The 26,834-nt window shown below is 43.9% G+C and overlaps 1 protein-coding gene across 8 annotated transcripts in view; it reads right to left on the bottom strand.

Annotated features, from left to right (window-relative positions):
- The window catches only part of dmd (dystrophin), a 2,562,635-nt gene that overhangs the window by 1,605,837 nt on the left and 929,964 nt on the right, over positions 1 to 26,834 (bottom strand). For all 8 annotated transcript variants that reach the window (XM_086007360.1, XM_086007362.1, XM_086007361.1 and 5 more), the window contains 2 exons: positions 14,052 to 14,153; positions 12,515 to 12,622 (listed from right to left, as the gene is read on the bottom strand). In XM_086007360.1, coding sequence (XP_085863486.1) covers positions 12,515 to 12,622; positions 14,052 to 14,153 — 210 coding nt within the window. The remainder of the gene's footprint in view (positions 1 to 12,514; positions 12,623 to 14,051; positions 14,154 to 26,834) is intronic.

Below are 26,834 nucleotides of genomic sequence, written 5' to 3'. Positions count from 1 at the left end.
TGTTTCCCCCCACTCTCCCAAAGGTCTGGACTTTTGATAATGTACAGTTCCACAGGCCTATTATACGTTACCCAGTGCTCATTCTTCATGGGCAGCCAATGGGTTCAGGTCCCTACCAATTAGCTGGCTATATTATGGAACTGCATTTGACCAGGTTATCCTCCAATAGGAGAGAAAGGGAGAAAAGATAGTCCCAGATCTGAGGAAACAAAATTATGTCAGAGAATACAGGGAAAAAAATGAATTAGAGTGAAATAGTGGGAGGGGTGAGGAACGGTAGTAAAAAAAAAAATCTGACAGTCACCTCAGGACACCAGCGTTAGAGTGGGGCTTAGCAGTGTCTGCGAGATGCTGCCATCATAATATCCCTAGTGATTCAAGAAGATCTACCTCACTTATTTGGGAAGTAAAAAAAACTTACTGGCTGACTTTTTGCATTTTTTCAGTCAAATTACGTTTGAAGCAGTTCTGAGGAGGGGTTTATACCTGAAACGTTAACTGGCTTGTATTTTGTCAATGGATTCTGCCTGGCCTGCTGAATGTCTCCAGTTTTTCTGTCTTTGTTTGATGCAATTTGCCTTTGTTAAGCAGCTAAAAACATGGTCGGGTCACTTTATGGCACTGAATATAAAGGATTTCAAAATTCACATCTTCTCCAAAGTTGTCAAGTGGAAAACAGCAGAAAATAGAATTACTTACATGAGAGAGATAAAGATGCTGTGGTACTCCGCTATTTAAGGATGATGAGATAGGGAAACCAGGAAATTATAGACCAGGTAGCCTAACATCTGTTGTCGGGAAATTGTTATAGTCTATAATTAAGGATAGGGTGACTGAATACCTTGAAAATTTTCAGCTGATCAGAGAGAGCCAGCATGGATTTGTGAAAGGTAGGTCATGCCTGAGGAACCTGATTGAATTTTTTGAAGAGGTGACTAAAGTAGTGGACAGCGGAATGTCTATGGATGTTATTTACAAAGACTTCCAGAAGGCATTTGATAAAGTCCCTCAAAAGAGATTATTAACTAAAGTTGAAGCCCATGGAATTGAAAGCAAATTATTGATTTGGTTAGGAAATTGGCTGAGGGGCAGGAGACAAGGAGTAGGGATAATGGGCAGATATTCTAATTGACAGGATGCGACCAGCGGTGTCCCGCAAGGATCTGTGTTGGGGCTTCGACTATTCACTATGGGCCGGATTTTCCGATCGGAGGCTTCCTGCGAGTGGATGCCTCCAATCTGGAAAAATCTACGCATGTACTTGCTGGCTCCGTCGGTCCCGAGATTTCCGATCCTGGGCCTCTCCTGGTGCGCGCGCGCAGAGGCCCAGGAGCGCAGGCAGTTCGCAAGTGTCCCTGGGATCACGTGGGCCATGGGGAACCAAATCAAAGAAGGGAATCCCCCATCACACTTTTGACAGGTCTCTACGCACGGATCTGTCAAAAGTATAAATGGGGATCACTCAAAAAACAGTTAGACATTAAATAATTCTTTTTAATCACGTATTTAAAATTAGTTAAAATTACATTAAATTAAATATTTTAAACAAAAATTTAATTTTTTGAAAAAAATAATTAAAGTTTTTTACAGGGCTAAAAATAAATGTACATTTTTAAAAGTATTTTAAAATTATAAATGAGTGAAAAAAAATTATTTATTTATTTTTTTAAACTCTTATGCTGGTAAAAGCAGGCCTTACGCCTGCTTTTACCAGACGTAAGATTTTTAAAGGTTTTCAGCAGGCGGAGGTTGTGCAGAAAGCGTAACTCTCCACCCGTGGAGGCCCTTCTCCTGGGCAGGCGGAGGACCTATCAAGAGAATTCTTGACAGATTGGAAGTGCTGGGTTTTAGCGCATGTGCTTCGCATGCCTGAAACTGGCACTTGCGAGGCCCCTACGGGTGTGCCACACACCCGTGGGGGTCAGGATATCCGGCCCTATATTTATTAACGACTTAGATGATGGGATAGAAAGCCACATATCCAAAGTTGCCGATAACACAAAGATAGGTGGCATTGTAAGCAGTGCAGATGGAAGCATAAAATTACAAAGAGATATTGATAGATTAAATGAATGGGCAAAACTGTGGCAAATGGATTTCAATGTAGGCAAATGTGAGGTCATCCACTTTGGACCTATAAAGGATAGAACAGGGTACTTTCTAAATGGTGAAAAGCTAAAAACAGTGGAAGTTCAAAGAGACTTGGGGGTCCAGGTACATAGATTATTAAAATGTCATGAACAGGTACAGAAAATAATCAAAAATGCTAATGGAATGCTGGCCTTTATATCACGAGGACTAGAATACAAGGTGGTAGAAGTCATGCTGCAGCTGTACAAAACCCTGGTTAGACCACACCTGGAGAATTGTGAGCAGTTCTGGGCACCATACCTCAGGAAGCATATATTAGCCTTGGAGGGAGTGCAGCGTAGGTTTACCAGAATGATAGTTGACTTCAAGGGTTAAATTACAAGGAGAGATTACACAAACTAGGGTTGTATTCCCTGGAATTTAGAAGGTTAAGGGGTGATTTGATCGAAGTTTTCAAGATATTAAGGGGAACAGATAGGGTTGATAGAGAGAAACTATTTCCGCTGGTTGGGGACTCTAGGACTAGGGGGCATAGTCTAAAAATTAGAGCTAGACCTTTCAGGAGTGAAATTAGGAAACACTTCTACACACAAAGGGTGGTAGAAGTTTGGAACTCTCTTCCGCAAATGGCAATCGATGCTCGATCAATTGTTAATTTTAAGTCTGAGATTGATAGATTTTTGTGAACCAAAGGTATTAAGGGATATGGGCCAAAGGCAGGTATATGGAGTTAGGTCATAGATCACACATGATCTCAATGAATGGCAGAACAGGCTCAAGGGGCTAAATGACCTACTCCTGTTCCTATGTTCCGACAAAAACCTGTGATAGGGTCGAAGGCAGGAATGATTAAACTACAAAAGGGATGATGGTGCAAAGCAAAAGGGGTGGTAACAGGACATGTAAAGAAACATATGATCTTAAATTGTTGAACTCAATGTTGAGTCTGGAAGGTTGTAAATTGCCTAATTGAAAGATGAGGTGCTGTTCCTCAAGCTTCCGTTGAGCTTCACTCCAGGTGAAACAGTGATTTACTTGTACTTCTTTCAACTTCGTATACTGTATTCGCTGCCCACGATGCGGTCTCCTCTACATTGGGGAGACCAAATGCAGATTGGGTGATCGCTTTGCTGAACACCTCCATTCAGCCTGAAAGCATGATCCTGAGCTTCTGGTCACTTGCCATTTTACTTCTCCGCCCCACTCCCACTCTGACCTCTCTGGAACAGTGTAGGAAGCCGAGGACAATGAAGCGCAACGGAAGTTCCGTAGCCTAGGGGTGTTAAAGACCTGTAGTGCACCTACTGTCAGGTACAAAAAATAAGTAAAATGGTTAATGGAATATTACCCTTCATCTCAAGGGGGCTGGAATACAAAAGGGTGAACTTATGCTACAGTTGTCTAAAGATCTGGTTAGACTCCATTTGGAGTACTGCGTTCAGTTCTGGAAGGATATATTGGCCTCAGAAGGGCTGCAGCGCAAGTTCATCAGAATTATACCGGTTAAATTATGAGGATACTGTAGTTTGCATGGACTAGGCTTGTATTCCCTCGAGTGCAGAAGATTAAGGGATGATACAACTGCGGTGTTTAAGATGATTAAAGCATTTGACAGGGTAGATAGAAAGAAACTATTTCCTCTGGTGGGTGAGTCCAGAACAAGGAGGTATAACCTTAAAATCAGAGCTAAGTCATTCAGGGGTGATGTCAGGAAGCACTTCTTCACACAAAGGCAGTGGGAATTTGGAACTCTCTCCCAGAAAGAGAGTTGTTTTCTTTTTGGTCGGTTGAAAGTAATTTATCTGGTATGATGTTGTAAATGTTGAGCTGAGGGACTTAATCAAGGAAAATTTGGATCCCGAGAACAAATTCCCTAGGACATCTTGGTTTTTTTAAACTAGATTTCTCCATAACAGTTTAATTTCTAGCATGACTTTTCAAACATACCTTTAAAAATTTAATTCAACCAACCGGTAATTATTTAGATGAATGATGTTGCAATTTTACTTAATTATTTGCAATATCCTGATAAGAAGAAAACCTGTTTTGTGTTAAGAATTCATGATACGTGACTGATCCCTTTAAAATGGAGTCTATGTTGTATGTTAGATACATAGATACATAGAAGATAGGAGCAGGAGTAGGCCATTCGGCCCTTCGTGCCTGCTCCGCCATTTAATGAGATCATGGCTGATCCTTTAATTCAGTATCCCGTCCCCGCCTTCTCTCCGTAACCCTTAACCCCTTTTGCCCGTAGAAATATATCTAATTCCCTCTTAAATATATTTAATGAGCTGGCGTACACTGCCCTCTGTGGCAATGAGTTCCACAGGTTCACCACTCTCTGAGTGAAGAAATTCCCCCTCATCTCTGTCCTAAATGGTTTAGCCCTTATCCTTAAATTATGTCCTCTAGTTCTGTTCTCACCCGCCAAGGGAAACATTCCTTCTGCATCCAGTCTGTCTAGACCTGTCAGAATTTTATACACTTCTATGAGGTCCCCTCTCAATCTTCTAAACTCCAGTGTGTACATCCCTAAACTACATAGTCTCTCCTCATAGGTCATTCCCGCCATTCCTGGTATCAGCCTGGTGAATCGCCGCTGCACCCCCTCCATGGCAAGAACATCCTTCCTCAGATGAGGCGACCAAAACTGTACACAGTACTCGAGGTGTGGTCTCACCAGTGCCCTGTACAGCTGCAGCAAGGTATCCCTGTTCCTGTATTCTAACCCTTTTGCTATGAAGGCCAGCATACCGTTTGCCTTCTTGACCGCCTGTTGCACCTGCATGCTCGCCTTCAGTGACTGGTGTACAAGAACACCCAGGTCTCTCTGTACTTCCCCCTCTCCCAATCTATTGCCATTTAAATAATAATTTGCCCTCCCGTTCCTGCACCCAAGGTGGATAACTTCGCACTTGTCCACATTATAGTGCATCTGCCATTTATCCGCCCAATCGCCAAGTCTGTCCAAATCGCTCTGGAGCTTCCTGGTCTCTTCCTCTGAGCCCACCCCACCTCCTAGTTTAGTGTCGTCTGCAAATTTGGAAATGCTGCATCCGACTCCCTGATCCAGGTCATTAATGTAAATTGTGAACAGCTGGGGGCCCAGGACAGATCCCTGTGGTACCCCACTTGTTACTGCCTGCCATTCAGAAAATGAGCCGTTTATTCCAACTCTCTGTTTTCTATCTGACAGCCAGTTCCCTATCCACGCCAAAACTTTCCCCTTTATCCCATGAGCCTCAATTTTCCATGCTAATCTTTTATGTGGGACCTTATCGAAGGCCTTTTGGAAGTCCAGGTACACCACATCTACTGGCTCTCCCCCATCTATTCTACCAGTTACTCCCTCAAAAAATTCCAATAGATTAGTCAAGCACGATTTACCCTTTGTAAATCCATGTTGACTCTGTCCTATCCTGTCCCCATTTGCTAAGTGCTCCGCTATTTCATCCTTAATGATGGACTCCAGCATTTTGCCCACAACTGATGTAAGGCTTACAGGTCTGTAATTACCTGCTTTTTCCCTACCCCCCTTTTTGAATAGTGGGGTAACGTTAGCTACCCTCCAATCCATCGGCACTGTTCCCGAGTCTAATGAATTCTGAAAAATCATCCTTAGTGCATCCGCTATCTCTAGGGCCACCTCCTTCAGTACCCTAGGATGCATGTTATCAGGCCCTGGGGATTTGTCCACCTTCAATCCCTTTAGCTTCCTTAACACCATATCCTTAGAGATATTGATTTGCGTCAGTTCCTCCTTTGCCAATGTCCCTATTTTTCCCGATATCCCAGGGAGGTTTTTTGTGTCTTCCTTCGTAAAGACTGACCCAAAGTATGCATTTAGTTGATCTGCCATTTCCTTATTTCCCATTATATATTCCCCCGTATCTGACTGCAATGGACCAACTTTGGTTTTCACCAGTCTTTTCCTTTTGATATATTTATAAAAGCTTTTGGAGTTAGTTTTTATATTTTCCGCCAGCTTGTTTTCGTAAGCTATTTTGCCCCTCTTGATCATGCCCTTTGCCCTCCTTTGCTCTATCTTAAACTGTTCCCAATCTTCCGCTCTGGCGCTTTTTTTGGCTATTTTATACGCCCTATCTTTGGATTTTATGCTGTCTCTAATTTCCCCTGTTATCCACGGTTGAGTCACCTTTTTAGATTTCCTTTTATGCCAGATTGGTATAAACAATTTTTGCAATTTTGTCATTCTATCTTTAAATGTTTGCCATTGTTTATCTACCTCCAGTCCTCTCAGGAACGTTGTCCAATCAGACCTACTCAGTTCCCGTCTCATGGCATCATAATTCCCCTTGTTTAAATTCAGGACCTTAGTCTCTGAGTCAATTTCTTCGCTCTCCATTTCGAGTGAGAAATCGATCATGTTATGATCGCTCTGACCCAAGGGTCCCCGTACAACAAGATTACTGATTAGTCCCTTCTCATTGCACAGTACCCAGTCCAATATAGCCTGTTCCCGAGTTGGTTCCTCGACATATTGATCCAGATAACCATCCCTTAAACACTCAAGGAATTCCTCCTCCTCATTATTTTTACTGATTAGGCTAGTCCAATCTATATGTAAGTTAAAGTCACCTATGATGACAGCTGTGCTCTTATTGCACGCTTCTCTAATTTCCCTCGTGATGCCCTCCCTAACCTCTATTTTACTATTTGGAGGCCTATATACCACTCCTATTAATGTTTTTCGCCCCTCGCTATTTCTTAGCTCCACCCATATAGATTCTGTATTAACTGAGTTAATATCCTTCCTTTCAATTGCATTTATCCCCTCTTTTACTAGCAATGCTACCCCTCCTCCCTTTCTTTTTTGTCGATCCTTCCTAAATACTGAATACCCCTGTATGTTAAGCTCCCAGCCCTGCTCACCCTGCAACCATGTTTCCGTAATCCCAATTAGATCATAATTATTAACCTCTATTTCCACAGCTAATTCATCTACCTTGTTCCTGATGCTTCTCGCATTAAGGTATAAAACCCTCAGGCTTTTTTTATGCTCACATTTTTTATGAATTAGTTTGGCCCTTTGTTTTTTGTTCCTCACCCTTTTACCATTTATTTCTGTCTGCCTTTCACTTTCCTCTATTTCACTACATAGGTTTCTAGCCCCCTGCCATACTAGTTTAAATGCTCCCGAACTGCTTTATCAAAAATTACCCCGAGAACATCAGTTCCATCTCTGCACAGGTGTAGACCGTCCCTTTTGTATAGGTCACACCTACCACAAAACTGGTTCCAATGCCTCAAAAATTTAAAACCCTCCCTCTTACACCACTGCTCAAGCCACGTATTTAGCCTAACTATCCTGTTCTCTGTACTCTTACTAGCACGTGGCACTGGTAGTAATCCAGAGATTACTACCTTCGAGGTCCTACTTTTTAGCTTGGCTCCTAACTCCCTAAATTCTACTTGTAGGACCTCTTCCCTTTTTTTAGCTACGTCGTTGGTACCAACATGTATCACGACAACTGGCTGTTCCCCCTCCCCCTCCAGAATGTTCTGCACCCGCGCCGAGACATCCTTGACCCTTGCACCAGGGAGGCAACATACCATCCTGGAGTCTCGGTCGCGACCACAGAAACCCCTATCTATTCCCCTTACAATCGAATCCCCTATTACTATAGCCCTGCCACTCTTTTTCCCTCCCTTCTTTGCAACAGAGCCAGTCATGGTGCCATGAGCCTGGCTGCTGGTGCCTTCCCCCGATGCGTCACCCCCCCCGACAACAGTACCTAAGACGGTGAACCTGTTGCTAAGGGAGACAGTTAAGAGTTGAAATGTTAGCGTATTGTCCCATAGTGAAGGACCAACCCTGAGGTGTTTGATTCTACTCTGAAAATTGGGTTGTTATGAGAGACTCACGTTCATAAATGACTGTTAGGTTTTGTAGGAAAAGTCAATTAGGTTGTTTCATGCCATTTATTATGAAGGTTGATGTGTCACATGAGCAAGCCGCAAGTGAAGGCAGGCTTAAAAATTATATAAAAAAAGATTTTGCTCCAGCATAATTAGTTGTGCCCACCCTGGAGGGAACTGGGGAACAGAGCAAAGCTCGGTGCAAAATGGGACAAATCAGGAGCCGAGGAGCAATGCATGACCAGAGAATAGAGCACAGAATTTTAATATTAAAATGACTGGTCCTCAAGAGAGAAAGGAGCATGCCTCTTTAATAGTGTTGGAACTGTGATGGCAGTTGTATTGACATAAAATTATTTTTCCTGCTACTGATTTCCAATCAGAAGGCTCTTTGTTTTCATTTGTCCAGTCAGAAAATCAAGATGCATTATTAAAGCATCAGTTTTTTGTTATTGGCCCAGAATTTGCAGAACAATAACGACGCACGCCGTTATTAATGTGCAAATCAGCCAGCTTGTGGCGAAGAAGAGCTATCCCGTGAATTGCGAATTGCCACAAGTTGTTGGCCGATTTGCCATTAGCTTCGTGAAAATGGTATCTCTCCCATGATTTTCATGAAGTTGCTGCACTTGCCCATTGATTGCCCATTAAACTTGCCACAGAAAGTTAAGTCTAGTAATTAATAGTGCAAGTACCCTTTTAACGATGTGATAATTGTTAATGGCCCAGAAATTCGGGTCGGGGGCTTCCTGCGGGTGCAAGCCCCCGACCTGCACTTACCTTGCGCGCCGGCAGTTGAGCTGTAGGGCCCCGTGGAATTCCGATCCGGGGCCTGGCCCAGCTGCCGGCGCACAGTGCTTGCGTGTCCCAGGGGCGCAGTTAGTTTGATGTGTCCCCTGGGATCACGTGGGCCATGGGCAGCCAATCGGAGCAGGGAAATGCCCATTCATAAGTCTTGACAGGAAGTGCTGTCAAGACTTATAAATACTACGGCCCCAAAATAGCAGTAAACCTTCAAATACATTTTTTAAAATCATCACATTTTTTAAATAAACTATTAATTACATTAAATAGCTATTTTAAACAATAATTCAAATTTTTGAAAAAAATAATTTTATATTCTAACGGGGCTAAAAAATAAACTTACCTTGCTTTAAAGTATTTAAAAATAATAAACCTGTGAAAAAATGTTTTAATTTTAATTAATTGACCACTTACCTTGTAAAAAGCAGGCCTTACGCCTGCTTTTTAAATTTCTAAATTCTAAAGACTTACCCTCACGGAAAAACCTGTAAAAAAAACCTAAGTTCAAAGAGCATGCGCAGACTTCCCACGCACGCGTTTGACCTCTGAACCCCTGCTTTCAGAGGAACGGAAGTGCCGGTTTCCCGCGCATGCGCAGTGCATGCAGGAAACCGGCACTTCCATCGGGCCTACGGGTGAGTACCCAGCGCGTACTCACCCGTGGAGACCCGAATTTCTGGGCCAATAACTGCTAATCAACCTCTCTGACCCAGAAAATGAACAATTAGAAGTCTCATTTTTTCAGGTAGTGAATTGTTGGAGATTTTAAAAATGAAAAATTTAATTTTTTTCTTATCATTTATTTTTCCTTTGTCTCTTTTCTCTCTCTCTTAATCCAATCTTTCTTTCCCTCTTTAATTCTCTTTCTGTACTTGTTTTGATATTGAATTCACCCACTCGAATTCACTCTCCTTCTCATCCTTCCTCTGTTTATTTTCAATCTTTAAATCTCATTGGCTAAGGAGAGACACTGTTTGTCCTGTTGTTCTCCAAAGTCCCAGATACAGAACTCTGTTGCCCTCACCATGCCATTATCAGCTTGCACTTCCAGCAGCTTTGTGGTCAAAAGATTTTTCAGCTGAAGGGTGCAGGAACAAGTCTAGCTAACATGGCTCGCCCTGAGATGCCCTGCTTCAGCAATTTCTGGGCTATTGTAATTAACAGCAAGACTAGCAATTCAGAGTGTGCCATGACTTTCCTGTTTGTAAGCCCAGTACTTCCTCTTCAGTATTTGACTCAGGATAAGGTGAAAGCCTTAAACTGCTTAAGAAAGAGCCAGCTTGGATTCAGTAGGGGGAATGAATTTGCTCGACAAACTTCCTCAATCTTTCTGAGAATGTGATCAATGAAGTTGATATTGGAAATCCCTAGTAGAAGTCTCACATCAGAGACTTATAATAAAACTAAAACTCTTGAGAATTCAGGGTAGAAATCAGGATGTATAAAATTGTGGTTAAAAAGAAAAACAGCGCTTGTGAGAGATGTATTATCAGATGGGGGGAGAGCAGGCGGAGGAACTGTAGAGTTGTGAAAGGCAGATGTTAATGTTTGGATCCCTGTTGCTTCTTAGGTCCTAGATAAAGTTAGCAATTTGCAGAAGGATACAGATCAATTCTTTAACTGGGCATGCCAAAATTAATAAATAAAGAAGGGAACAGAATCACCACAGAGACACTCAGAAAAAGGCCTGGCAGTAACAGTGGGCTGGTCACTCTCAATGTTGAGGCAAGGCAGAGCAAATAGAATGCTGAGAAACATAAGCAAAACAGTATATTGCACAGAGGTTTTTCATGCATTGGTCAGACACTTGGAGTACAGTGTACCATTTCAGTCACCATGCTTCAAAAGGAATATATGCAATGGACTGGGTGCAGAGAAAAGCAAAAAGATTGATCCCACGTGTAAAGGGGAAAGTACAGAAAAGCTTAAGCTCTAGTCTAGGGAGAGGGTGGCTTGGGGCGGGGGAGCTTGAATTAAGAAAGAAAAAATATTAAAACGGTATAGATAGGGAACCCAGAATATTACTTAAAGGCAAGTCAGCCCTTTAGGACCAGAAAACATAAACTTAAATTACTGAAAACTAAATTTTAAATGGACTGTAGAAATAAAACCTTTACTAAAAGGGAGAAAACATTTAGAATAATCAGGTACAGTAGTGGAATCAAGGACATTGGGAACATTCAGAACGCAGTTGTATGCCAGGCTGGGTGAGTTAGAGGACTAGAAGGGCCAGCTTTGATGGGTTCAATGGCTTTTTCATGTCTTGACTTTACCATATAGAAACATTCAGCCCCTCGAGCCTGCTCCGCCATTCAATGCGATCAGGGCTGATCATCCAAATTCAGTACCCTGTCCCTGCTTTCTCCCCATATCCCTTGATCCCTTTAGCCTTAAGAAATATATCCAACTCCCTCTTGAATATATTTAATGAATTGGCCTCAACTGCCTTCTGTGGTAGAAATTCCTCCTCATTTCTGTCCTAAATGGCTTACCCTTATCCTTATACTGTGACCTCTGGTTCTGGACTCCCCAACCATCGGGAATATCCTTCCTGCATCTAGTCTGTCCAGTCCTGTCAGAATTTTATAAGTTTCAATGAGATCCCCTCTCATTCTTCTAAACTCCAGCGAGTATAAGCCCAATCGACCCAATCTCTCCTCATATGTCATTCCTGCCATCCCAGGTATCAGCCTGGTGAATCTTCGCTGAACTCCTTCCATGGCAAGAACATCCTTCCTCAGATAAGGCGACCAAAACTGCACACAATACTCAAGATGTGGTCTCACCAAGGCCCTGTACAACTGCAGCAAGACATCCTTGTTCCTGTACTCAAACCCTCTCGCTACGAAGGCCAACATACCATTTGCCTTCTTAACCGCCTGCTGCACCTGCATGCTTACCTTCAGTGACTGGTGCACAAGGACACCCAGGTCTCGTTGCACTTCCCCTTCTCCCAATCTATTGCCATTCAGATAATAATCTGCCTTACTGTTTTTGACACCAAATTGGATAACCTCGCATTTATCCATGTTTTTATTGGGGAGCTTACAAAAAATGTTCAGAATTTTTTTTTTTTAACAAACCCCTGTGGAAAGCTGGTTTTAAAAATGATCTATTTTTTATTGCTATCAAGTCAATTTAGCTTTGAAATGCCCGTTCTCATGCAGAAAGGAAAGAGCCGGAATCTGTCAGTAGCTTTCTTGATTTCAACAGATGCTCCTTCTTGCATTTAAATTGACACACCGCCTGATGACAGAGTTGGTTTGTACTTTCACATTCAATGCCACAAGGTCATGGAACAGGTTCAAACTAGGAATTCACCACAAGGTGAGTTCCTGTTCTCAGCCAGAACCAAGAGGAGGAAGAAGATGTTTTCCTTCTGGAACAGACAGAATTGGGACAGTCAAATGGAGCTGTTTATCTCCAAAGACAGTCACAAACTGCCTTGTTACAAGAGACTGCAGCTGTAATGGACACAGCACAAGAAAGAAAATAAGTGGAAAACAGACAAAAAAAAACTAGAAAAGACGATAAAGAAACAGAGAAATTAGTGCGAGAGGAATGCATGACTCAGTGATATTGACTGATGGAATACATGAAAATGGCATTTCGTGGTACTAGTTTGTCCGAACCAAATCAGCGACATGAATATTCATTGCAATGGCTTCTATATACTTGATCATTATTAACTGATCACATTAGTGAAAGACTGCTTTTCAACAGCTATTGCACTCACCGCTAATTTCCTCAAATTAGCCACCATCTCATTCTGGTCTCTGAAACCAGTTGTCTGAATCTTACTCAGTGATTCCTCCTTCTCCATCAGCCATGTATCAAACAGGCACTGAAACAAAGAGGAAGGTTTATGTTAAAAACATTGATCTTCAAACTGAGAAAGTCAGAATGAAACAGCAATAATTAATTAATCATACTTGTTCACTAATGTGACATAGAAGTCACATCAAGTCAGTAATTTTTATTTCTTTTAACATTTTGTTTAAAAAAAGTGACGTGTTTCATGGAAATGAAGAGCCTTTGGTGTAAAAGCAAAGTGGATCATTGTAACGATATACTCCGTTTGAGTAAGTAGTGCTGGGTGCAAGATTGTGCCTGTGGTTTGTCACCTGCACCAAGGTTCTGCCAGCTGCTAGGATGAGGTGTTGAGCAAAGGTGAGTCACAGTCCTGCTTATTCAGAGAGTATGTATTGTATAGTTATAGCAGAAAACTTTGGTACTAATTTCCATAACCATGTCATAGGAGAGAAATGCCAAATAAGCTGTAAATTCCCAACATTTAGTTTTATCTATCCCCGAAAAAAGGGTTGAGACAGCAGCACTGGCACAGGCCAGAGGAATTGGGAATATTCTCTGAATATTGTGAATTTTCAGCTAATTGGCATTGCTATGCTGTCATGAGTATGGAACCAGATTATTTGTTGTAGATGTATGACTTTGTTTTTCTAAATATTTATATGGCCAGAGCTTTTGAATAACTTTATACCATTTTCAGAGCATGGCTTGTGGTTAATTTTTGTTCGGGATGTAGGGATAAGGAAAATATTTAAACCTGCATTTATATAGCATCACAATCATGTCTCTCTAAAACATCTCAAACAGCTAGATCTACAATGAATAACTTTGAAGTGCATTAACTGTAATTATGTGGCAAACACGGCTACAATTTTGTACACAGCAAGATGCCACAAACAGCATCGAGATGAATGATCAGTTGATCTGTCTTCTGTGGAGCTAGTTCAAGGAGGAATGCTGGTCAGGAAGCCAGGGAACTCCCTGCTCTTCTTCAAGTGATGCTGTGGGATCTTTAGCACCCATCAAAGCCACCCAAACAGGCACCAGGATATCGGTTTCCCTCTTCTAATGTTATAGGGGTACTATCACTCACTGATTGGTACTGGTCATCATGGATTCACAGGAGGCTTCCAATTTTCTGCCATCTATCTGTACTAATGGTAGGGAGTCATTACCAGGAAAAAGAGAAAAAAGAAAAGAGGATGCCTAATAATGCTTTGGATGCATCGGACTACCATTGGAAAACAGGGCCATTTGGAGCATTGTATTACATCTACCACTACCAAAAACCTCGGAATAGCTTTTGACTGGTGACAGATGTAAGGAAAGTACTGACGCTGACAACAGCCAATATCAAGAAATGGGGTCAGTTCAAGATGTTACGCCATAATTTCCTTACCAGAAATCTACTTCAGTGTGAACTAAGACTGTATGTCAGAAAGGTAATTGGTGGTGTGAGCTACCTGTTCTTCAGTGAAGTACTGCCATTTAAAAAGGATCTCTTGCAATAGTACCCAACGCTCCTCAGTCCATTTGCAAATGGCTGCCCATCTCTCTCCAAGAACCTGCAACACAAACATCATTAAAGAAGAATATTACAAGGTTAAGGTGTTGCCCTAAGCCTAGGAGTCTCCACCTTATTTAAAGTCCCAGTAAAAAGATCACCAAGGCACCCAAATTTGCTCTGCCGTTCTGGGGGACTCTCATCATAACTGTGACAGTGGTCCACCAGAACTGGCAGATACTCCATCTTGACCTGGATAGGTCTCAGCTTTACATGGGAGTTTCCAGATGCCGCGTTTGGGGGTGCAGCCTCTGCCTGCCCCTAAACAAGGCCACTTACACAGTGGGGGACAGGCTGAGGTAAGGAATTCCCCAGGTTTGGAGTTCCCACTTCCTCGGTCACAATATGGAGGCTAGAGAGCCCAGTTAGATGAGGCATACCGATCCCCTGAAAGGTATAAGTGAGCCCTATCAGGTAGAGGGTTGGTGAGGTGGGGGGGGGGGGGGTGGGGTTGTGTTGGTGTCCAGGCCACAATCAAGGGATCAAGGGATGGACCCTAAAGATAAAGAAGAAAGATTTTTAACATGTTTTACTTAAATTTTTTGAAAACAGCTCTCAACAGGGGCTGCTGTGGCTACAATCTACTGCTTTCCTGGGGAAAGAGAAAGTCGGCACCTCTGCTCAGATATCTTCCACCTGCATTTCTCAGATCATCAACAGGGGACGCCACAGATGCTACCCCCCCCAAATTTCACCAGAGACCCACTCCTGCAGACTCCTTGCCCTGGCTCGGCAGAGACAGTGGCAGAGTTCCATGCTGGTCTATATATTTAAGAAAAAGTGAAAACTACTTTGGCTTAGTTATTGATGAGTTTGTTTTCACAGCACTGAATGGAGGGGTTTCAGTAGCCTCAAGCCTAACAGTAAAGGGGGGAAACAGAAGAGCATTAAGGGCTTTTGCTCAAACCATTGCTAGCCTTTTAGTTGTTAGCAGTTTTACATTGATGGAGTAGAATTTTCTGTAAATATATTTTGGGGAAAAAAATGTGAACAAAATGGAACTCCATTATTTGCAACTCCATTTGCCTGAGAGCTTTTTATCCAAACTTTAAAATCTGTTATAGGAAACTAATTTCTAGACACTTGTACTGAACCCAACACACTTTTTACATTTCATGCATTTATACTTTGGAGCTTAGCATTTTTATGCTGAATAAAGGCTCCACTTTAGTAAATTAAATAACACTGGCAGCTGGGCAATAATGCAAATGGGACACCAGAGTTTACTTCATTTATATGAGATTACAACAGCAATATTACAGCGGATATGAAGGGGCAAAGGCACAGGCATTTGAGAATACAGACTGCATTTTGATGCAGAAATAAAATTCCACACAGACAAAATAAGTAATGGAAAGGGCAGCAACATGCAAATCATAACAAAGACGCAGGTAGTTTGAAAGCTCCTCCACAAGGACTGCATTCTCAATTTAGATCTAAAACTTAGGATCATTAATAAATCAGGAAAAGTTTCCTATAGGGAATTTCTTCCTGATTAAAAATTGCTAACTACATTGAATGCAAGGTTTTCATCGTCTCAAACCAATAACAGGAGGGGCAAGTGTGGGGGCAGTGCTTTCATTCTAAATAAACCTCCCTCTCATCTCAGCCACGTGGGAGAAAAATCTTTCTCAAATGAACTCAGCCAAAGCTAACGTAGTGAAAAAGTCAGCCAGATTCCTATTTCTGATTGCTGACCAGTGAACCCTGCTGGAAAATGCATGTGTCTGGATAAGGTTGAGCTACAAGGCCTCCCCACACCTCACAGTTGAATAGTCTGCCAACATCATACTTGCCAACTGGTCAGGGCTTCATGCCGGCAATCAGCATTTACTAAGTTCAGTGCGTGTGTCAATGTTTGCTTCCAGAAATCAGTGCTTTCTACTGCCCTTGGCCCCTTTCCCAAAGTCACCCTAGAATTCCCCACAAGTTGCTCGTGTGCAGCCTCAAAGTTTGTGCACGTTTGTGTATGAGTGAACACATGGATCCTGCTCTGGTTCAGAATCAGTACTCGGTGGCAGACTGTTAAGTAAAATGAAATATTTCTGAATCATGTTGTTTGGGGTTATTCTCAGAGTGAGCTCTTCTGCCCCTACAGCAATCCACAGTAGGAAAGTGAGTGACCTCTGGCCATAGCATGTGGCCACATCAAATTTGATCTAAAATTACTGCAGCGATGAAGTACCTGGTAAAACCAAAATTGATAGTCTTAATCTGAATGGTAACCATTTTAACCTCCTGCTCCTAACACAATTATTCACCTTGCCTTAAGTGGTTTAGTCAACAACCAAAACCATAGCAGTGAATGAATCCAATTAGATATTCTGCAATTTCAGTGGCTAATTTACCGAATTGCCTGCTATGGTGTTGAGCGATACAAAGAGTTCTCCTGGTTCAATCCCTGAACTGCATACATGCCAATGTCACGGACTCTCAGCATTTACTAAAACGTGTCAGCATGGATTCGTTAAGGGAAGGTCGTGTCTGACTAACTTGATTGAATTTTTTGAGGAGGTAACAAGGAAGGTCAATGAGGGTAGTGCGTTTGATGTAGTCTATATGGATTTTAGCAAGGCTTTTGATAAGGTTCCACGTGGCATATTGGTCACAAAAGTAAAAGCTCATTGGATCCAAGGCAAAGTGGCAAGTTGGATCCAAAATTGGCTCAGAGGCAGGAAACAAAGGGTAATGGTCAAAGGGTGTTTTTGTGACTGGAAGGCTGTTTCCAGTGGGGTGCCGCAGGGCTCAGTACTGGGTCCTTTGCTTTTTGTAGTATATATCAATGATGTGGACTTGAATGTAGGAAGTATGATTAAGAAGTTTGCAGATGATACGAAAATTGGTCGTGTGGTTGATAAGGAAGAAGAAAGCTGTAGACTGCAGGAAGATATCAATGGACTGGTCAGGTGGGCAGAACAATGGCAAATGGAATTCAATCTGGAGAAGTGTGTGGTAATGCATTTGGGGAGGGCTAACAAGGCAGGGGAATACACTATAAATGGTAGGACACTGAGAAGTGCAGAAGATCAGAGGGACCTTGGAGTGCATGTTCACAGATCCCTGAAGGTAGCAGGACAGGTAGATAAGGTGGTCAAGAAGGCATACGGGATACTTTACTTTATTAGCCGAGGCATAGAATACAAGAGCAGGGAGGTTATGCTTGAACTGTTTAAAACACTAGGTAGGCCATAGCTAGAATACTGCGTGCAGTTCTGGTCACCACATTACAGGAAGGATGTGATAGCACTAGACAGGGTGCAGAGGAGATTTACGAGGATGTTGCCTGGGCATGGGAATTTTCGCTATGAGGAAAGATTGGGTAGGCTGGGTTGTTTTCTTTGGAACAGAGGAGGCTGAGAGGAGACCTAATTGAGGCGTATAAAATTATGAGGGGCCTAGATAGGGTGGATAGGAAGGACCTATTTCCCTTAGCAGAAGGGTCAATAACCAGGGGGCATAGATTTAAAGTAATTGGCCGGAAGTTTAGAGGGGATTTGGCGAGAAAGTTTTTCACCCAGAGGGTGGTAGGGGTCTGCAACTCACTGCCTGAAAGGGTGGTAGAGACAGAGACCCTCATCACATTTAAAAAGTACTTGGATATGCACTTGAAGTGCCATAACCTACAGGGCTACGGACAGACCAAGAGCTGGAAAGTGGGATTAGGCTGGATAGCTCTTTGTCAGCCGGCACAGACAAGATGGGCCGAATGGCCTCCTTCTGTGCTGTAAATTTCTATGATTCTATATGTCTGTATGTGTGCATTTCCTGACCAAAATCAGGCCTTTCCACACTACCTGCTGCTTCTCAAGGTCACCCTAGAATATCCTGCAGTTCTCTTCTGTGTGTGTATGAAGTTTGTGCACGTGCAAAATCACATCTGTCCCACGCTAGCTCGTGATTGGCACTGAGCGGCAGGTGGGAATATGAAAAACAATTCTCCATGCTGACCTTATACCTGCCAACTGTCAGCTTTTCACACCAACAGCCAACAATCGCAAGGTGTGTTAGCATTCGCTGTCAAACATTACGTGGCTGGTTCAGTGAAATGGCACCAAAGTGGCATGCAAGAACTTCAAACCTTCTGGGAGATATTCTGCAGAGGCTAATCATGTAAATTATACTGGAAAGACTAAGTAATGCAAAATGCATCAAGAGGAGATACGCAACAGCGATTGAGGTAAAATATACTGGAGTTATGTAAAATGTATAACCAAGGAACGGCTATGTAGAAGCTTTTGGCTGTTGCTCTAGGCAATGGTGGGGGAGGGGGGAATGTCTGTGACCTTAGAGAAGGTGGGGGGGGGGGGATGGCAGTGACCTTAGAGAACAGTACGAAGAACCATTGATTCACCTTGAAGCTGCCTCCGTGGAGTCACTGAACAACACACATACCCCATGGTTTTCCGGAACATGCTTATGGTTTCTATCCACAAAGAGATGTTACAAATTTTCCGTTCGCTGTAGATACCTTCTCGGGTTCAGTGCCATCAGTTGCTCCTGTAAGTGGATCCCAGACCTCAAATTCCAGAGTTGGCTCACACACTGCCGCATGTTGACTTATATGATAGTGTAGCCCAAGGTATGCAACAATGCTTCCCCTTGACATACAAACTGGATACTTTAAACCCGCACCTGCCCCCATGTGCACTTCTCTAATTTTTCAATAGGCACAACTGATGAACACGATAGTAAGGTGAGGTCAATGATGACTTTTTAAGCGGCTTTATTTTGCAGAATACAAATGACTGAATAAAAGTAGCAAAATTCTTGATCAAAATTCCAGGTGATTTTCAACATCTCCTATAATGCTACCCATAATAGCACAAAACAGCAAAAACACACTGTTATTCTGAATAACCAACAGAATATTATTTTTTTGTCTCATTTCATTTTGGATCAGCACTCACTATGAATTCCCATGTCAGTCCCAGACCTGCATTCTCGCAGCCTCTGTTACACCTGACTGACACTGAACATGGGTCTTCGTTTTCTAATTTTTTTGTTAATTCTGGACCTAGGAAGCAAAATCTCAACCACCCCTAGCAATTACCCCTGCTGAGCTTAATCAACCCGAATAGCTGTGAATGATCACTGACTAACTCACTTTCATTGTCTGAAGGAACAGATTGCATTTTGTTCGTACACGGAATGTGTAGGACAGACTGTGGTTTTATACGATTGTAGAATGTCATTGGATTACGAGTAAGCTCATGTGCATTGCTTTTATAAATGTTCAAATTCATGCTTTATGCAACCCTTCAACAAGGCGCTGAAAACTGTGACAATACATGGCTAAAACATGGATTTTATCTGAGAAGTGTACTCCAGTTGCAGGATCCTCAATGGTAGATGGAAAAATCAGTGAATCTAATTTTCTCAAAAGGAAAGTAAGGCAAGGTTTTCCACTGTCAAATGTTGCATTTGTTGTTTTTATCAATGAGTTGGATGTCATTGTAAGGGATGCTCTCCGAATGTTTGCTTTGGGCATTTGCAAAATACTTTAGTGATCTATTTAACAGAAGATATTATGTTGTTGGTGGATTTAGTGTGCTCTACTCACCATCTTAAACAATGGGATAACCAGTGTGTATTGTGGTGGGTGTGCAAGTACACTATTATGGCTCGTTTCAAGAGGGAACCTCCAAGGTAATTGTGCAGAACATACAGTGGGCAACCATCCCAATTGTTGATTCATATCAGTACCTGAGCCTGCTGGTAGACAGTCATTTAGGAACAAGCTGACAAGGTGGTGAAAGGTGCTTTGGGCTTTCTAGTCTTCCTTTAACTACAACAAAATCACAAGGTAAGTTAAGCTTGTGGTGTATAGGACGTGTGTCCAAACAATTCTCTTTTATGGTTCATAATTCCTAAGAATGCAACAGAAGGGCTTCCTCTGGCCCATAACTGAAAGAGGGCCACTTATTATTTAACTAATTACATAATTTAGCTATGGTACCTGTATACATTAGGCCTGCTGTGTTATACTCGCTGGGGGAGAAATTGGGTGGAGCCGCAAACGGGGCACCAAGCTCGCCTGGGCGCCGGATTTAGCGCAGAGTTTGGAGCAGTAGCGACCGCCGGAAATTCAGCTTGAGCGCCCCAAGAGGGACACGGGGCGAGGCTCGAGGCGCTCCGCGTCCCTCTTAGGGCGCTGAAACTGAATATCGCAGTGCAACGTGCCGCAGCGCCACACGCTGCAGCACGGCGCGCTGCGGTACTGCAGGCCTTCCTCCCATTCTTAAGGGGGAGGGGCCTGCACCAGCGCAATCGGAGATCGCGAGTGCCGGCAAAAGAGCCCGGCATTGAGGAGAAGTGCCGGGCTCTCGGAAAACAGCCGGCAATGCCGCGGGGGGCGATCAGGAGGCTGGGGACAGAGGTGCTGGCAGGCGGCTGTCAGAAAAAACGGCCGCCCCGCACCTCCACCTTAATTTGCGCCACTGCCGCCACAGGAAGGCCCCGTGAACCGGGCGCCATTTGTGAACGGCGCTACCGAGGCGGTCGCTGCCAAATATCGAGATCAGGGCAGTAGCGGGGCGCTGCGCACACCGATGATGTCATCGGAGGCGGCGCAGCGCAACAGGTTAACGCCGCCATTAGCGCCCCAGCTAAATATCGCGGGAGGCGCGGCCACTGGCGCTAAAGCCACTGAGTGCCCTCTTTAGGCACTAACTGGTGGCGCAGCCCACCGAATTTCTAGGCCACTTTGTATTAACTTTTGATGGTATAAGAATCAAAAGTTAATTGTAATTTGCAATCCTTTCAGAATAAATTATTTTTTGCATTAAAGACAGAATCACAAAAAGCTCCTAAATGCTGGAAAATGCATGAAAAAATATTACAAAAAACTTCAATTTCCGAGTGGTGGTGCGGGGGGAAATACCCCAAAGTTCCTTAGGAAATAAAGCTCGCATCTTTAGTGCTCACGATCACCTTCAGAAATCTTAAAATCCACTATTGTACATTTTTGCTGCATTATAAGTGATGGGATATTGGATAGCCCAAAATTATAAAAAGCTCAAAGTGTAATTAGTTGTTTCCACATGCCACAGGCAAGGCTTTTGGGTTCCAGTTTTCAGAGAAGATCAGGCTGACTTGTAAACTGTGATCCCAAAAATACTGGAATCTCAAGTGATAAACTCAATCACCTTAAAGCAGTGGCCCTGGTCATAGGCCTACATTCAGGACTACTCTTGACTTGTCAGCTTTTTCTGTATTCTGGGTTGGCATATATTAACATTCACTGTCCAGGCTTACACTTGAAGAATGGCCACTTGGGTGAGGTACTAGAGTTCGGCCTGCATTGATGGAGCTGAATTTCAGCCCCAGTCTCGGCTTTCAAAAGAGCTGGGGGAAAAAATTGTAAAGTGACAGCAACAAAAAATCTTAATTGTATTTTTGTCCTTGCTGGAGACTCTTCAGGGGTCATTTTCACCTTTACCGCTTGATTTCAATGGAAATGAAAATTGGGCAGGTTCTACAACAGGTGGGCGATAAGCTCCGCTCAAGTGGCAAAGAGGAGAATTATCCCCTGCATTCTCGGTGTCTATACTCAACAGCAAACTGCTCAGCTAACATCAGCTATGGAGCCATCGGCGAGCGGGTGCAATGGAAATCAAACTGATCTTTATCATTTCTTGTCCTGGATGTCAACTGAGTGGCATCAAAACCAGAAAATGGCAGTAATTGATAGGCGCTGCGCTGCACCAAATATCTCCCACTATGTTCTGCATTTGCAAATCTGGCACAGGGAGAAAGCAAATATATGTCACCCAAACCAGCCTTTCTCTCCGCTCCACCAAGCTGTCTTTTAAGAATATCTATGTTTTGGGGAGGGTGGGGGGGGGGGGCGGGGGGGGTCAGAATTACATGTGTACACACAGGAGAAGAAATGGAAACTCTCCAGAGATTTTACCCAAGAGGTTTCTTCTTCTCGCCCTACTTCCTGGAGGCATTTAGCGTGGGAGTCCGACTGAGACGCCAACGGTTTCATGAATACACAGCTTAGGAAAATTTAAACAAAATAAATAAAGGGAAAAAAAATTGGGCTGCTCATTAAAGGTTACTTTAATTATAAAGTACCATTAACCACAGCTCGCCAGCTCAATAGCTGGAATCAGAATTAAGAAGAATTATGAGTTAAACTGACCATGCACACCTTTTACACATTTTAAGCAACTGGCAAGTCAATACACTCCTAATTATTTGTCATATTCTTCAGCAAACATTAATACAGGAGCTTACTGAAGGAGGAATTACAATCTTGTATTCAGTACAAAAAAAAACGATCTGCCACACACTAAAGGTATGCAAATTATTTTATGGCTGAATGAACATGCCTTTGTAAACAAAACATTTACCTACTTAGCAGATAATAACAAATCAAAAACTGTCAAGATTAAACTGATAGGAACACTGAGTCGATCAGACAGAACTCCTGTCTCAGCTTTTACGCTGCCAACCACCCTCAGTATGAAATAGACCAAAACTGACTAAACACTGCCCGCAGTATTCTGAAAACCTGCTTGAGCACCATAAGACTGTAAGAATATTAGGAACAGGAAAAAGCTAGTCAGCCCAACTAGCCCATCTCTTTTTGTCAGATCAAGCCTACATACCAGCCTTCTCAGCATGTCACCCAATCCTTTCCATCTCCAGAAACAATTCTAATGATCTCTTGAACTAATTTATTCTGTCCACTTTGGTGGTCTTCTGTGGTAACCTATTGTGGTAAACCACTTTTATCGTTACACTATAGTTATCACTGTTGTATTGTTATCACCGTTATCACTGTTGTATCACGATACGAGGTCACCTCTTGTTGCGCTGTTATACCTGGGCTGACCACCTCCGACTCCGCCCATGGCTCCACCTACCTGCCCAGGTATAAAGGTAGTCGACTGGCTGGTATTCCTCCTTGTTGGACCCGATCACCCACGAGGGTGGGCTCTGTTATTTAGTCAATAAAAACCTTTAGTTACGTTCCTAACTCGTCGCTTTTTATTGGACGAATTGATAGGTATATCAATTTTATTGACTAAATTTTAAAGATGTCTACTACTGGCCAGCCAGAAGCCCTCCCAGAAGCACAGCCACAGCAGCTTTCAGACACCGGGCTACGCCAGCCACACCAGCCGGCTTGGCTGCAAGCCCTCAAACCACCGTACCTGGATCTAAACCCACAGGCAGCAAACTCAGCCCTCAACTTCAAACACTGGCTGGACTGCTTCGAATCCTACCTGGAAGAATCCGGCGTCCCGCAGAGATCCAAACTAAGACTTCTGAACGCCCAAGCGAGCCCGAGAGTATACGCACTCATCCAGGACACGACTACATACGAGGCCGCTATCAACCTACTGAAACAGCAGTACCGCAGCCCGGTAAATTACATGTACACCAGGCACCTCCTAAGATCCCGCCCGCAACAGCCAGGAGAGTCTGTAGCTGAATTTTTACGGGCGCTAAGAGCACTCGGCAGGAACTGTGACTTTAAAGCGGTGACGGCTGTTGAAAATACGGAAGATAATATCCGCGATGCCTTTGTGAAAGGCCTACGGTCCGACTACTCACGGCAAAGACTGCTTGAAGCTAAAGACCTCGACCTGGACAAAGCTGAAGCCCTCGCTCTCTCCCTGGAGGTGGCCCATCAGGACCAGGAGGCGTTTTCCAGGTACTGCTCGCGACCCTGGGACTCGGGCCCGACCCCTACCGCAATACCCTTCGCAGCGCCGCCCCCGGGACCTACCTCAGCGTCGGCGTCCCGGACCCGACCGGGCCCGCCACCCCCGGTACCGGCTCCGACATCGGGCACCTGCGATCGGGCCGCCGGCTGCTTCTTTTGCGGCCAGGAGAAGCACCCGAGGTCGCGCTGCCCAGCCAGGAACTCTACCTGCGCAACCTGCAGGAAGAAAGGCCACTTCTCTAAGGCCTGCAGGAGCAGATCTTCAGAGGCCAGCAGTGCCTCATGCGAACTGTGGGGGCGGCCATCTTCTTTCACGGCAACTGAGGCCAGCATCCCCACACGTGAGTCATGGGGGCGGCCATCTTTGATCAAGGCAACCGACCCCAATAGTGCCTCATGTGAGTTATGGGGGCAGCCATCTTCTCCGCCATTTTGTCCTACCTCGTGGGAGACGCCATTTTACCCACCACGCCCGACTGCCACCGGGCCCCCGGACCCGACGACCGCCTCGCCCGCAGACGACAACGACTCGCTTACCTACACACTAGCCTCCGTCACTCTGGATCAAGCCCGCCCACACCACCTGTCCAAGTCGATGATGGACATCAAAGTAAACGGCCACGCCACGACCTGCCTGTTCGACAGCGGAAGCACGGAGAGCTTCATCCACCCAGACACGGTGAGCCACTACTCCCTCCCTGTCCTGCCAACGCGCAACCGAATCTCGATGGCATCGAGGTCCCACGCCACGGACATTAGCGGCTACTGTGCTGTGACCTTGTCGGTTAAGGGTACAGAGTATAAAAATTTTAAACTCCTCGTCCTCCCCCAGCTCTGCGCTGCCGTCCTACTAGGGCTGGACTTCCAATCCCACCTCCAAAGTGTAACCCTAGCATACGGTGGACCCCTCCCCCCACTCACAGTCGACAACCAGCGAAGGTTAAACCGCCCACCGCGTAACACCTGCAGCCTATCCACCCTCAAGGTGCCGCCACCTTCCCTGTTCGCTAACCTCACCCCCGACTGCAAACCCGTCGCTACCAAGAGCAGGCGGTACAGCGCTGGGGACAGAGCTTTCATTAGCTCTGAGGTGCAGCGTCTCCTGAAGGAGGGCATCATCGAGGGGAGCAACAGCCCCTGGCGTGCCCAGGTCGTGGTCGTTAAGACCGGCGATAAAAATCGCCTGGTCATCGACTACAGCCAGACCATAAACAGATACACCCAGCTGGACGCATACCCCCTTCCCCGCATATCTGACATGGTCAATCAGATTGCACAATACCGCGTATTCTCGACCATCGACCTTAAGTCGGCCTACCACCAACTCCCTATCCACCCCGAGGACCGCCAGTACACCGCCTTCGAGGCGAATGGGCGCCTATACCACTTCCTTAGGGTCCCGTTCGGTGTCACCAACGGGGTCTATCACCTATTTCATAACTCTATGATCCAATGACTGAAAAGGCTGTACCTGGCTTTAGGTCTTGCTCTCAATTTCCTCATTTTTACCATGTGCCATAAGAACATAAGAAGGAGCAGGAGTAGGACACATGGCCGCTCAAGACCCCTTGGCTATTCAATAAGATCATGGCTGAACTTCTACCTCAACTCCACTTTCTCGCACTATCCCCTTGGTGTCATCCCTCGCCATTTTAAACAATTTGCTTGGATTTTCTTCATAACCTGAACAACATTAATTAGGCCACCTCAAAGTATCCTTTTCCACCGTCACTCTCATGTGATCTGCACCTGTTGACTGGACTAATATCTTGTAATCACTCCAGGATATGCATTGTGTAAGCACATTGGACTGAACAGTAATTAACAGTTGTCAGATGCATGGAACTTACTGTAGCTATGAGGTCAGAAGGTTACAAAGCAACAATGTCCTTGAAGGGACTGTGACTGACCTGAGAATCCACCCTGTCTCAGGTCATAAGAATTTCTACATTACATAAATTTTACAGTAGTTCGTAGCTAGCCCTAATATTGCAACATATTAAAAATGGTTACTGTGACTGCTTTCTGGGCTAGATTTCTATTGTCTTTGTGAAGGAGAGAATACACAAACTGCCTGGGTTGATACTGAAGTGTAAGGAGCGGCAGTCTTTTGTTGTAAATTGTCCATCATCAGAGACCTCAGGCTTCTGGTTAATAAATGGGGGTAACATTGATCTTGAGCGGTAGCACGAAATGGGTGATAATGAATTGGCAGCCTTTTTTATAACGCCAAGCATTTTTTCTTTTCCTTGGAAAATGAGCAGCTGATTCGTTATCACCCATTTTGCAGTAGCGCCCAAAACCAATTTCACCCTCAATATATCTAAGGTTGCCAGTGAGAGAAAATAACATAATTGTCCCCGATGGCAGAAAAACCAAAAATAAGCTTCGATTTTCAAAAGTTAGCACAATATGTCAGAACTAGCACCTCCTGGTTACAGCAGACACATTACCACTCAACATGTTATGCACAACATTCTCCTGTCATTGTATCTTTGCACTGATTCTTGAATCAGTTCTGCAGCCAGAAACTGAGTCAATCTAGAGATAAATATGCCAATTTTTGCCGAGATCTTTAACTTAGTTCATGCACACACATGTAGGTTGCTGCATTGAGGTAGGACTCTACACAGCAGCATGCACTTATGTGAAAAGTACCCCTTTGTTAATTTGGTTTGAAAAAACTTTTAAAATAATGGTGAAAATTAAGGTCAGCATCATGTTTTTAATTTGAACTTTTTTCCTCTGTATATCTTTACTTAACAAATGTGATCTGCAGTTTTTAGTCTTGTGGAGTGATGTTTTCCACCAAGGCGGAGAGATCTGGAGTGCATACTGGGTAGGTCATACTATTTTCAGTGCATATCCTAACTGTAGAAGGGTTCATTGTTTGCCTGGTGGCAATGCTTTTCCAGAAATTCTGTGCATCCTGTCAAACTGCAGTTAATTCTGGACTTCCTTCTTACTAAGACTAATGTAAGAAGTCACACAACACCAGGTTAT

The sequence above is a fragment of the Somniosus microcephalus genome, chromosome 14 (assembly GCF_052327205.1).
Source record: "Somniosus microcephalus isolate GS21.2 chromosome 14, FLI_Smic_1.0, whole genome shotgun sequence".
Taxonomy (NCBI): Eukaryota; Metazoa; Chordata; class Chondrichthyes; order Squaliformes; family Somniosidae; genus Somniosus; species Somniosus microcephalus.
The sequence above is the reverse complement of the archived record's forward strand: the minus strand, read 5'-3'. Positions and strand labels throughout refer to the sequence as shown.